The sequence below is a fragment of the Carassius carassius genome, chromosome 24 (assembly GCF_963082965.1).
Source record: "Carassius carassius chromosome 24, fCarCar2.1, whole genome shotgun sequence".
Taxonomy (NCBI): Eukaryota; Metazoa; Chordata; class Actinopteri; order Cypriniformes; family Cyprinidae; genus Carassius; species Carassius carassius.
In genome coordinates this window covers 6,488,599-6,503,035 of record NC_081778.1, presented here as the reverse complement: position 1 = coordinate 6,503,035, position 14,437 = coordinate 6,488,599, and the positions used below count along the sequence as shown (strand labels likewise).

The following is a 14,437-nucleotide window of genomic DNA, read 5'->3' as shown; positions in this document are numbered from 1 at the left end:
ATGCATACTTTCCTTCTTTCTTGTTTGTTGTTTAAAGATAAAAAAAAGAAAAATCGGAAATCGGAATCGGCCAGGTTGCTTGTAAAATTTTTTTTATCTGAATCCACCATGAACAATCATGATCGTGCATCCCTATTTATGAGGTTTATGAAGTTCAAAAAACACATTATTCTCCATAAAATGTACATTATTGTTGCTCCTCTATGCCCCGCCTTTCTGAAATGCATCGATTTTTACAAATCTCATCTTTCTGAAAAGTGAGGTATGCTCTGATTGGCCATATATCCAGTGCATCGTGATTGGCCGAATGCCTTAAGTGTGTGACGGAAATGTAAAGCCCCTAACCATACTGTGATGCCGTGTCCCGGCAATGATGAGACAAAACCAATAAAACCCAATAAATACGAGGCATTTGTTGGATCCAATGGGGACATAATTACTGATTATAATGACTTATACTGTCTTTTTACGCGTTGTGTTGCATATCTCGCTGCGTAAACATAAAACCATTTGTGGATGCATTTGTGATCAGAGTAACGCCAAACAACAAGCTCTACTCTACACTGCACAAAACTCCACTTACAGGCACTTACAGGCAGTGAGTCAGATGCGCCAGACTGTCCTTGCAAAGTTGGAATTGCCCCACTTTATAGAAAAAGTCTTTTTGCACAGACCCATTTCAGACTACTGGTTCAGGAAACTGTCCTCATCCTCCATAAAATATGCTGCACACATCTGAATGTTTGGGTGTACTGTTTCGGAACAGTGTTGTAAATGCAGCTTAACCACTGATTTCTAGTCGTGTCCTTAGCTTCTTTTTCACAACGAAACACAATGTCTCCACAACATGGCGGCGGGATGGCAACAGTGAGAATAAAAGTTAAGCCTTCTTTCTCTGCGGGAACATTTGGGCGGCGTTATGCAAATCTTCCCAAATTGTGACGTAGACTTGTGGGGGGGGGGTGTTAGAACGAGCCGTTTTAGGGGGTTTTGGTCGACTCTTAACTTTTATAAAGAATATCTCTTTGGATTTGAGACTTTATATTGTCTTTATGCACCAAGAGCTTGTAACAGTCCAAAGAGAAAGGAAAGATTGAAATAGCATCATACAATGACCCCTTTAACTGTAATTCTGAAAAATTAAGACTAAATGTGATATATTATAAAAATTGTTTAAACATTTAATTACATCAAGTTGTGATGCTATAAAAATTCTTAAATTCTTCACATTCAAAACTTGAAATTTTAACATTTCAATTTCAAGCTTTTATTTTGGTGGAATATTGAATGCTGTCAACCTCTGCCCACAAAAATGTTGGAAATTTTGTAGATATATAAATTAAAGTGTTCCTAATGCACATTTGCTTCCCAAATGCAAGGTAAGCTCAAAGCACATTCAGAAATTATGGTCTTCATTTACTGTGAATTGAACTGAAATTAAACCCTGCTCTCAACTTCTCAAGTATGACATTAGGTCAGTGGCTCATGCCCCTACAGTACAGGTTTAGATTACCTTAAAAGAAATAACAGGAAAGCGTTACTGAAATTCCAGATGCACTCATTTACTCAAAATATAATGATCCAATGTGTTTCTGAACAGTACATGTACTTGTTTAACATAACTGATCTTATATTCTTTTCTTCAAACTCTCAGAGAGTCTCCACTGCCTCATCCTTATTTCCAAAAAGACTTGTTCAGTCGAGCTAATTTTGGCTGAAATTATTGTACACTATTCTTAAGATGAAACTTTTTACAGTTCAGTGTGTTTGAGTGGTTCTTGTCTTTTGTGTAATGACTTGTCTTTGTGTTTGCGCTCACTCTTGTCAGGAATCCCTCGAGTATCTCAATGTAAATTCAACCTGCCTCTTCGGTTAGTGTGCTACCCCTCCTCAGCTATCAAAAATGCCAAGTACAAGATCACTGTGGACACCAACAAACCTCCCGTCAACCTCAGTGAAGTCTTCCCAGGTACCACAGCCAAACATTTTTTTTTTTTCATTTTTATTTCAGTCAAGCCATCTCTGGAAATTATGGATGGATGAATCATCCAAAAACATCACATCAACCATAATTTCTATTACTAACACTACTATTATAAGAGTCATGGGTTGAACTTAGGCAAATACTATAGGCAAATACTAATTTTACAGATTTATTTGTTTGCTACTTGGGGTGCTACAACAGCAACATCTGTAAAAGTTGGTATACCTTGGGTCTCATGTCGGCAAACATAAATGTAGATTTTTTATATATTGTTAAACATTGTACATTTCTACACATGTGGCAGATATTTAGTGGATGTAGTGTAAGGCTGTCAGTTGTAAGTATATATATGTATATATACAACCCGAATTCCGGAAAAGTTGGGACGTTTTTTAAATTTTAATAAAATGAAAACTAAAAGACTTTCAAATCACATGAGCCAATATTTTATTCACAATAGAACATAGATAACATAGCAAATGTTTAAACTGAGAAAGTTTACAATTTTATGCACAAAATGAGCTCATTTCAATTTTGATTTCTGCTACAGGTCTCAAAATAGTTGGGACGGGGCATGTTTACCATGGTGTAGCATCTCCTTTTCTTTTCAAAACAGTTTGAAGACGTCTGGGCATTGAGGCTATGAGTTGCTGGAGTTTTGCTGTTGGAATTTGGTCCCATTCTTGCCTTATATAGATTTCCAGCTGCTGAAGAGTTCGTGGTCGTCTTTGACGTATTTTTCGTTTAATGATGCGCCAAATGTTCTCTATAGGTGAAAGATCTGGACTGCAGGCAGGCCAGGTTAGCACCCGGACTCTTCTACGACGAAGCCATGCTTGTTGTTATAGCTGCAGTATGTGGTTTTGCATTGTCCTGCTGAAATAAACAAGGCCTTCCCTTAAATAGACGTTGTTTGGAGGGAACCATATGTTGCTCTAAAACCTTTATATACCTTTCAGCATTCACAGAGCCTTCCAAAACATGCAAGCTGCCCATACTGTATGCACTTATGCACCCCCATACCATCAGAGATGCTGGCTTTTGAACTGAACACTGATAACATGCTGGAAGGTCTCCCTCCTCTTTAGCCCGGAGGACACGGCGTCCGTGATTTCCAACAAGAATGTCAAATTTGGACTCGTCTGACCATAAAACACTATTCCACTTTGAAATAGTCCATTTTAAATGAGCCTTGGCCCACAGGACACGACGGCGCTTCTGGACCATGTTCACATATGGCTTCCTTTTTGCATGATAGAGCTTTAGTTGGCATCTGCTGATGGCACGGCGGATTGTGTTTACCGACAGTGGTTTCTGAAAGTATTCCTGGGCCCATTTAGTAATGTCATTGACACAATTATGCCGATGAGTGATGCAGTGTCGTCTGAGAGCCCGAAGACCACGTGCATCCAATAAAGGTCTCCGGCCTTGTCCCTTACGCACAGAGATTTCTCCAGTTTCTCTGAATCTTTTGATGATGTTATGCACTGTAGATGATGAGATTTGCAAAGCCTTTGCAATTTGACGTTGAGGAACATTGTTTTTAAAGTTTTCCACAATTTTTTTACGCAGTCTTTCACAGATTGGAGAGCATCTGCCCATCTTTACTTCTGAGAGACTCTGCTTCTCTAAGACAAAGCTTTTATAGCTAATCATGTTACAGACCTGATATCAATTAACTTAATTAATCACTAGAGGTTCTCCCAGCTGAATCTTTTCAAAACTGCTTGCTTTTTTAGCCATTTGTTGCCCCCGTGCCAACTTTTTTGAGACCTGTAGCAGGCATTAAATTTTAAATGAGCTAGTTAAGTGGATAAAAGTGTAAAATTTCTCAGTTTAAACATTTGCTACGTTATCTATGTTCTATTGTGAATAAAATATTGGCTCATGTGATTTGAAATTCCTTTAGTTTTCATTTTATTAAAATTTAAAAAACGTCCCAACTTTTCCGGAATTCGGGTTGTATATATATATATATATATATATATACAGAGAGAGAGAGAGAGAGAGAGAGAGAGAGCGCAAAATTAGAGAACAACCTACAATTTCCAAAATTTCAAGGTCACTGCATAGTCCTATTTGATTCTATGCTAGCAGGAGTGGAATGGCAGTTTTTTAATCATATTTCACAAATTAATTGTATTCTGAAGGAAAATATAAAAAACTTAAATGGGATATGTGAAAAAGAACTCTGATCAAAATTAGAGAATGGTTACAGATACCTCCAAGTTATTTGTGTTAATCTGGCACCTGTTGCTAGTTTTCATTGATATTGCAAGATAGTGGGTTGCTCTAAAGTGACTGAAACCCTGTGACAGGAGGTTATCCAGATGAAAGCCAAAGGGATGACCCTTTCAGCCACTGTAAGAGAAGTTGGTCTTTCCAAATCTGTGATTTGTAGAATATTGCAGCTTTACAATAACACTAATTCATTCAAGTCCCCCGAAAAGGCTGTGCATCCACGTAAGACAAATGCACGAGAAGACAAGATAGTGCGGAGACTCTCAGTAGGCAATCGGTTCAACACTGCAGCTGGAATTGCTCGCCAGTTCAGTGCTGAACAGGGTATGGATCTGTCTCTGCATGTTTAAGAGAAGTCAAACTGAAAGCGCACTCCGCAGAGACCAAGACTTTGACCAGAAGAAAGAATCAAAAGGTTAGACTCACATTTGCTAAAGAGCATGTTGTGTAGAGAGAGGAGGACTGGCCCAAAATTCACTTTAGTGAGTTTCATTTATTTGGGTCTGATGGGAAGAAGTCAGTAAATGGTGGAGGAGGAATTGTTATGCTTTGGGGATGTTTTCTGCAGCAAGATTTCGGCTTCTTTTACAGCTACATGGCAGGTAAATGCAAATGCTCATCAGAACCTCCTTCAGTAACATGCAGTTCCTTCCCTGCAAGTATCTCCCAATCAGCCTGCAATTTTCATGCAAGACAATGTCCCCGTCACACTGCAAAATGGTTAAATCAGTTCCTTGAAGCTAAGAACACTGAAATAATTAAATGGCTGGCCCAGAGTCCTGATCTAAATCCAGTGAAAAGTCTATGGAAAATCCTTGGCCACTAAGTTTTACTACATTGATTACTGTTCTATAATTTTGATCACTGTTTTTGTTTTATTTTTGTTTTATTTTTGTTAAACATGTTAGCATAACAGTGGCATACCCACAGCTAATATTCCTTCAAATTTCGAGCAATGAAGATTAAAAATATTTCAGATTTTTTTTTATAGTTATTTAGTAAATTTATAGTTATTTATAGATTGTTCTCTAATTTTGAACTCCACTGCGTGTGTGTGTGTGTGTGTGTATGTGTGTGTATATATATATATATATACATATAAAATTTTGTCTAACATTGCAAAATAATACATTTATACAATAAATTACTAATTGCATTTAACGAGCATTTGCCCATTGAATACTTGCACAACAGTTTCCGAATATTCTTTGTTCCATTTTAGGGGCCAGATTAGCAAAACATTCTTTAGAATAATATTTCTTTTTTTACTGCTTTTCCCTAACTTCCTTGTATTTCGAAAAGCATTTCTAAAGTTCTTATCTTTTTTCTGAAGATTGTTCTAAAGACAAAACTTAAGAAGATTTTAGAAGTTAGGATAATCTCCAATTTGTCTTAATTTTCATTAAAGAAAGGACAGATACATTTTTTTGCTGAATTTATTTTTAAGGAGAATATTAGGTCTGTTTTTTTAAGACATTAATGGCACCTGTGGTACTTTGATGTCATACCCCGATCAATCTGCGCAGTGTTGCTTCAACTCGAACACACCTATACACTGGATTCATGACGAACATGAAACAGGGCAACAACTGTTGTATGAAGTAGCCAAAAGAATGCAGTTATATTCCCCTAAAATTTAAGAGATTGGAGCAAAAATGCCCGTTTATCTCATATTTGTATAATATCATATAGTTAACCCTATATGGTACAGAGTTGCCATATGGCAACAATTAATTTATACTAATTTCCTTGTTATTCTGAAAAAACTACGATATATCACATTATGGGAATTAAAAGGGTAGGCCTTAAGGTAGCCAATGATGTGCTGTTTTTAAGTCACATGACAACTGAATGTCCTCCCAAAACTCCTTTTCCCATGGTCAACCTCACACAGAAGACACCTGTTGAAGTGCTCCAGAAATTGCTCTATTAACCTAATTTCTAAACATCTTTTCTCAAGGGGGATTTTTTTGCAACATCTTTGGTAAGTAAATTAGATATTTTAATTCATAAATCAATTTTGTCTAACATAGTTTTATTGTAAATTAAGAAAATATCAAGGTTACCATATGGCAACTCTGTACCACTATGGAAAAATAGGTGTGTTGCCATATGGCAACACTGTACCACAGTGGAATTGCAGTAATGTATTTCCTCATTGGGATTTTTTATAGATAGTAGCATCAATAAAATTATCACAGTTATTTAATGATTTGAAGTGTTTATTGTAGTATAGTTGTATTTATGTATAAATAACAAAATTATGTCTTCTTTTCAGAAAATGAATACAGCTATATTTTATGGAAAAGGCAATAGTAAGAGAGCAGAGTTGGCCTGTCATGGAGAAGAAAGGGAAGTGCAAATACCCTGGCTGCAGGGGGATCGTCCACATGAAGTGCAGCAAATGTGACTGCACCTTTGCATCACAGCTGAAAGGAACTGCTTTTTGCAGTTTCATGGTGTCATGAAATTTGACATGAGTTGGATTGAGACCGGTGCACATGGATGGACTGGGAAAACCCACACTGAGGGGCAGCTGTGGCCTAATGGTCAGAGTGTTGGACTAGTTACCCAAAGGTCACCAGTTTGAGTCTCAGTGCTGGCAGGAGTTGTAGGTGGGAGGTTGTGAATGAACAAGTGCTCTCTTCCACCCTTAATACCCATGGCTGAAGTGCCCTTGAGCAAGGCACTGAACTCCCAGTTGCTCCCCGGGCTCTGGATATAGCTGCCCACTGCTCCAGGTGTGTGTTCACGGTGTGTTCACTTCTCACTGCTGTGTGTGTGCACTTGGATGGGTTAAATGCAGAGCACCAATTTCAAGTATGGGTTACCAAACTTGGCAAATGTCACAACTTTCACTTTTGACTTTATTTCAGGGAGCCGCCTATCGTAATACCTGTATTTTATGTTTTCATGTTCTACATTGTATTAGTGCATGTTCCAAGCTACAATACATTTACTTGTATAAAATACTTTCAAAAATATTTGTTTTTTTGTTGTTGTTGGAGACTTTATGGATGTAAAACAATAAAAAGTTGATGAATTTGATATCCATATATGGTACAAAAGCTATTTTTTTGTCCGTTTGCAAGCATTATAATCATACTTTTAAGTACCATTTTGAAGGTTAAATGATAGGAACCTACCTACTTTTGGTTTGCACGAGTTCCAAGTATAACAATCTATCAATATCAATTTAAATAGAAAAGATAATCACAATTTAATAGAAAAACTACTTTTTTGGCCATTTTCCATTATGGTACACTGTTGCCATATGGCAACGTTTTCCTAAATACCTCCCCAAAGAAAAAATGTAAAAAATGTTTTTGGATTTGTATAATTGAAGCTATTTCATGTAATAAAAACGTATTTTAAAAAATATTTCATGGTTAGAACATAATGCGTACCATAGAGGTTTAAGGAATATCACACAAGCAACAAGTGCAATATCACACTGGTGCTGTTTTAGTCCTGAATAGCATGAGTGCAAATGTGATATAAATTCTATATAGCATTTAATTAAATAAGAACTTAATTTAATTAAATAAGAACTCAATTTTGCCAATGCAGATATTACTGTACCTATAAAGCCAAAGCGGAACTGTGCATCTCCGAGCAACACACAGTAATGATTAGTTTTTTTGAATGAATACGTGATTCAACGGCCCATTCATGAAAAAAAGCCATTTACTTAATTCATAAATAAATCAGCAGTATGAACGAATCTAATGAATGAATGACTCAATGACTTACACAGTAAGACCTTTACCGTCACATACTGGCAGTTTTAGTTTCTTATTTAGAGTATCATATTATTTAAAAATAACTCCATATTCTCATATTAATAAAAAATTCTGAAAGTAAAAAAAAATCCATATTTATAAAAAACGAATTAAAGGGATAGTTCACCCAAAAATGTAAAATTAAAATAGAAAAAAAAAATCGACTTTTTGTAATATCTATTTCATTCTTTTCTCATGTCTTTAGATGATCTTTTGGAGGATTTCTCAGGCAAATTTGATGTGCAATTAACTTTATTAAGTAACAAAGTTAATTAATTAGAATTTAAAATTTTAATCAATTGACAGCCCTAGAAAATATATATTTATAGAAATTTGGTTAACACCCAGAGAAAAAAAAGATATATATAGTATAAGTATAATTACATTATTATATGTAGTATAATTATACAGTATAATTACATTAGTGTAATTCCAAAATTTTCATGTTATTGGTGAGTAGTGGAGTCAGTGTTCTGTTATCTGGATGAGTGCTGTAGACAGGGCTTGAAAAAGCATTTTTCTGAGATAATGTAAGGCCTGAGCTTTGGTCAGATAAGGAACAATCTGCTGTGCACCGGCGTCCTGCGTGCTGATAAGAGACTATCTCTGTCTGACATCCGTTCAACCACTCTGCATGAGAATCAGAAGCCATCACGAGGGACAGACAGACAGAGACAGAGGTGGCAACATGTGCCTGTGTTCTTGGGGGAGAGGACACTAAAAACAATCGTCTTTCATGGATATGTACTACCAGTAGCATTGTATAATTATAAATATAATAGTTCAGCAACCCCAAAGGGCATATGGTCACTTAAGCTAAATTTTTAAAATGTGTGAATCTCATTGCATTATAAAACAAATTTATCCCCCAAAAAAGTTTTGGTCACATAAATCAAATTTTCACAAATTTCAGTCGTCCACATTGCACTAAGTACAGCTTAGATGTTTCTGGTAAAATATACAGCACACCTGTAAATAAAGAGAATTACTCATGAGGATTGGCTAACATAAATGCCTCTGTTTGTCACAACTTCATGTGCACAGCAGCGAATACAAAATAGAAACCATTGACACTCTTCACGGAGTGTGCATACAAATATGTATATGAGTGTTTGAAAGCATCTGTCTGTGAAACAGCACTCTGTTCTTCTGCTTCTGCAGAAAGGCTGGTGTGGTTCCATTTTACTGGTGCTTTTGACACCACTATGTTTCTGGGTTTCAGATTTCTCTGAGAAGTCAGAAAATAATGACAGCAGTGCTTTGGGCTTCCAACTCATCACAGGCTCCAAGGTCATTGTCCTTGCCTCCAAAACATCTCGTGAGTTCTCCCACACCAGCACACACATGTCTAACCTATGTCAATGACACTCTTCAATTTTAAGGTTTCTGAAAAATATGTTTTAAAACTCCTTCTACAGTGCTCATTTGATTATTAACAAATTTGATCATCTTGGATTATTTTATGCAAAACTTGTGTAATAGATGTTCTTCTTACGAGAGTTTTCTCGTACTGCATCTTAGCTAAGACGCTACGGGAAAAGTCTCTTTTCACGAAATACTGAAGCAAAAAATTATCCTTAATTTTGAATTTTTGTAAAGCGCATTTGCAGCAGTACACAGCCATAGGCGAGACGGCTCGCTCGCTCATTGGCTGCTCTGCAGCAAGTGCACAGCCTATCGAGCGCAGGCTGATGCAATATCTGACCAATAAGGACGCTTCGCGCCCATCACGCCACTTCCCGCCGAAACGGGTGTGGCCCAACCCTATAAAAGGAGCTCGAAAAGGTTGACTCACCTGATTTTTCATCATTTCAGCGAAGCTCACGCATCGCTGGATCACGGAAGAAGCAAGCGCCGTCTGATAGGCATCTCAGCGGGACGAGCCATTCTGAAGCTGCTGGCCTTCGCCACCTTCCACTGCCGTTCCTGCTGCGCTCTCCGGCGCCTATATCCTTTATATATATCCTTGTGTGTGTTCGCCCTGCGACACACTCATAAAAGAGCTGCGTCTTTTTAAAGATGCCCTCGTGCGGCTCGTGCAGAGCCCCGCTCAGCGAGGGAGATCGTCACGTCATCTGCGTCTCCTGCCTCGGTGAGGACCATGCAGCGCTCGCGCTCGCTGACGGCGGCTGCCCTCACTGCGAGCTAATGCCTATGGTGACTCTGAGGACTCACCGGGCGTTCTTCTCGCAGCCTGCATCATCCGCTGCGCCGCAGCGCCGTAAAAAGCGCCGCTCTCAGCATCTACCATAACCGCCTCCAGCTCTGGCGAGCTCGCCGGTTCCCTCCGCTTCACCGGCCTCCCCTGCATCGCTTCCCGATGGTCAACGGCCGCTGTCTGCTGCCGCGTCCTCCGAGGAAGTGGATCTCAGGGCCGCGTCGGAGGAAGAGGACACGTGCTCTCTGCTTGCTTCGGGCAGTGAGGGTTGGGCGAGCTCCGTGGATCGCGTGCCTTCTGCTCAGGGGCCCAGCAGACGGGCGGATATCGATAAAGAGCTGATGCGAGTGGTCACGCTGGCCGCAGCGAGCCTCGGCCTTGAGTGGTCTGCACCAGCGCCCCCTTCTCGTTCCCGGCTGGATGGTAGCTTTCTCCCGGATGAGCGTTTTTCTCCCAGCTCAAAGCACACCATGGACACGCTGCAGATTTTCCAGGGCGATCTCCTCCGCAAGCTGGATGAGATGGGACCTGAAGCGATCTGTCTCGCGGATCTGAGGAGTGCTTCGAATCTCTCCCTCCGCGCTACTAAGTCTGCTGCACAGGCCATGGGACGGGTTATTGCTTCCGCTACAGTGGCTGAGAGGCATTTGTGGCTGACGCTTTCCGACATCGCGGAGTCTGAGTGCGCTGCGTTCCTCGACGCGCCGCTGACTCCTGCTGGCCTCTTTGGATCGTCTGTCAACGAGTTTGTGGAGAGATTCGCTGAGGAGCAGAAAGCGTCACAGGCATTCAAGCACTTCTTGCCGAAGCGCTCCGGTTCTGCAGCGAGCCGCGCTAGACCGGCCCCACAGAGCTCACAGTCACGCCCACCGCCTCCAGCTGCGTCATCACGACAGCGTCAGCAACGCAGCTCAGGACCCTGTTCTCGCTCTTCCAGCCGTCGCCCCGCGCCACGGGAGCCGCGGCAGAGGATTACGGTGCAGCCAGAAGCCCCGAAAACATCCTAGCACTGCTGGGAAAGTGCTGGTGTACGAGTTCCGCTGCGGCCGAGCTCTCACCCAAGCGCGCCGCTGTTGCAGTTCCAAGAATTGTGACTGTCTCAGCTTTTTCTGCAATGCGCAAGCTTGCACGAGTGCCCGCTTGCCTGCACGCAAAAGCCGTTATCACGGCTACCCAGATATTTCCCGAAAAGAGTGTTATTTCTGGTGTTCCGGCCAGGGCAGATGGTGCTATAGATGTAGTGACGATGCCCACTCCTCAGTGCCCATCTCCACATGTAAGCACAGCCCTGCACACAGGGCTCGCGCCTATAAGATCGACTCAGATCGGTCACGCGTGCCACATAGTAAACGGTCAAAACAGAAGTAGCACACCTACTTCGGGCCGAAATATCAAAACTGTTGAGCAAAGGGGCTGTAGAGCCTGTGTCTCTAGCTCAAAGCGAGGGGGGGCTGTACAGCAGATACTTTCTGGTGCCCAAGAGAGACGGGGGTCTCAGGCCCATACTGGATCTAAGACAGCTGAACAAGGCATTGGTGAAACGCAGTTTCAGAATGCTTATGACCAGGAAGCTCCTCGCGCATATTCGCAGAGGAGACTGGTTCATGTCAATAGATCTGAAGGACACATATTTTCAAATACAGATAGCGTCAAATCACAGGCGATATTTGAGATTCGCCTTAGAGGGCCAGGCATACCAGTTTACAGTCCTGCCGTTCGGCTTGTCCGTAGCTCCTCTTACGTTTATGAGGTGCATGGACGCAGCGCTCGCTCCTCTCAGACTCAGAGGCATGCGAGTGCTGAACTATTTGGACGACTGGCTTATTCTGGCTCAATCACGAGCGGAGCTCGTTGAGCACAGGACCATTTTACTTGATCACCTCGAGAGACTCGGTCTCAGTGTCAACTGGGCGAAGAGTTCGCTGAACCCCAGTCAGACGATACTGTTTTTGGGTTTAGCTCTGGACTCACAGTCCATGAAGGTGCGGCTGTCATCACAGCACGCGTTGAGCATGCAGCGCGCGGCGAGTTCTCTCTGCTGGGGCGAGACTGTTTCGCTCAGAGAATGTCAGAGGATGCTGGGTCTCATGGCCTCGGCATCTCCGGCTCTGCAGCTGGGCCTGCTCCGCATGCGCCCCCTGCAGTTCTGGCTGAAAGCGCGGATACCGCACGGGGCGTGGGTATCTGGTCGACTGCGTCTCAAGGTCAATCAGGGCTGCGTTACAGCCCTGAAACCCTGGAAAGCAAACGACTGGTACCAATCAGGTGTAAGCCTTCCTCGAGAGTGAAGATGGTGTCGACGGACGCCTCCACTTCGGGATGGGGAGCGCTACTCGAGGGCAGACCGTCCTTTGGCCTGTGGTCAGAACGGGAAAAGCTCCAACATATCAACTGTCTGGAAATGCTGGCAGTGGAGAACGCGCTGACACGCTTTTGTCCCCGAATCAAGGGCCGCCACGTCTTAGTCAGTTCGGACAATATGTCTGTGGTGTCCTAGATAAATCGCCAGGGCGGTCTTGGGTCCTGAAACCTGTACAGGCTGACGGATAGCCTCCTGGTTTGGGCTCAGCGCAACTTGCGCTCGCTGAGGGCAGTGCATGTGCCTGGGCTGCAGAATCTGGGTCCAGACAGGCTGTCCAGAAACAACATTCCCACGGGCGAATGGTCTCTACACCCGCAAACAGTCCGGCTGTTGTGGGAGAGATTTGGCAGGGCGGAGGTGGACCTCTTGGCGTCCCACGAAAACGCTCACTGCCCCGCGTTCTTTTCCAAGAACGAAAGCGCGCTGTCACGGAGATGGCCGTGCTGCCCGCTGTATGCTTTCCCTCGCGTCTCCCTCCTTCCGCAGGTGATAGAACGGGTGAGAGAAACGAGATGTTCAATACTGCTTGTAGCACCTTTTTGGAAGAACCAACCATGGTTCCCAGATTTGATGCGGTTAGCAGACATCGCCCCGTGGCCAGTGTCGCTGAGGAGGGACCTCCTCTCGCAGGCCAGGGGCTCGATTTGGCACCCTCAACCGGAGTTGTGGTCCCTCCATGTGTGGGCGCTCAACGGTTACCCGCTGATCTCTCAGTGGGAGTGCTAAATACCATCACTCAGGCTAGAGCTCCGTCGACGCGACGGCTGTATGCTTTGAAGTGGTCGGTGTTCTCCAGCTGGTGTACAGCTCGGGGATGTTCACCCCTTGATTGTGAGGTGACGGAGGTTCTCTCCTTCCTGCAAGAGCTGTTGGATAAGGGCAGAGCCCCATCCACGCTCAAAGTTTATGTGGCGGCCATCGAAGCGTTTTCTGAAACAGCGCTCGGTCAGTCAATAGGAAGGAACGATTTGGTCATCCGCTTCTTTAGAGGGGCTAGGAGGCTGAATTTTCCCAGACCTCCGTCAGTCCCTATATGGGACCTCGCGAAGGTTTTGGAGGCCATGAAGGGTCCCCCTTTGGAGCCTATCCAATCGATTAGCCTCCTGCATCTGTCGTTTAAGACGGTATTCTTGTTGGCTCTCGCTTCAGTGAAGCGTGTGGGTGACCTGCACGCGCTCTCGGTGAGCCAGTCGTGCTTGGAGTTTGGGCCTAATGACTCAAGGGTCATACTCAAACCTAGGCACGGTTATGTGCCAAAGTCCCTCAACACGCCGTTTCGGGCTCAGGTTATTGCCCTGTCTGCCCTGTCGGTGTCAGGAGAGGATGGAGACTCGAGTCTTCTTTGCCCTGTTAAGGTTTTAAGAGCTTATGTGTCTCGCTCTGCTGTCTTTCGACAGTCTGAGCAGCTGTTTGTCTCGTTCAGTGGACGTTCCAAGGGAATGGCTGTTTCGAGACAGACTCTATCCAGATGGATAGTTGACGCCATAGCATTAGCTTACGCTTCCAAGGGCCTTCAGTGCCCACTGGGCATCAGAGCACACTCCACGAGAGGCGTCGCCTCATCGTGGGCGTGGTCTAATGGGATCTCCTTGCAGGATATATGTATGGCGGCAGGTTGGGCCTCGCCGTCTACATTTATCAGGTTCTATAACCTGGCACACGTGCCACATAGTAAACGTGCCCACTGCTCAGTGCCCACAAACACTATGTCACACACGGCGCGTTGTTTCTGTAAAAACGAAACCCGTGCACGTACGCTCTGCCCAGGCAGACAGCGAGTCAAAAGCAGTAAATGTGCACATTTGCAGCCCACAGTTACTCGAAGACATCACGAGTCCCATGGGACCCGCTCAGCCCTCCCTCAATCGGTTAAGCGTCGGGACGGGGTCGAGGAGGAGCGATCTGCCTGC

General features: G+C 43.2%; 1 protein-coding gene across 3 annotated transcripts in view; it reads left to right on the top strand.

Moving 5' to 3' along the window:
• LOC132102752 (protein PTHB1-like) overlaps window positions 1-14,437 on the top strand; it is a 203,114-nt gene that overhangs the window by 70,489 nt on the left and 118,188 nt on the right. For all 3 annotated transcript variants that reach the window (XM_059507390.1, XM_059507391.1, XM_059507392.1), the window contains 2 exons: window positions 1,829-1,969; window positions 9,230-9,325. In XM_059507390.1, coding sequence (XP_059363373.1) covers window positions 1,829-1,969; window positions 9,230-9,325 — 237 coding nt within the window. The remainder of the gene's footprint in view (window positions 1-1,828; window positions 1,970-9,229; window positions 9,326-14,437) is intronic.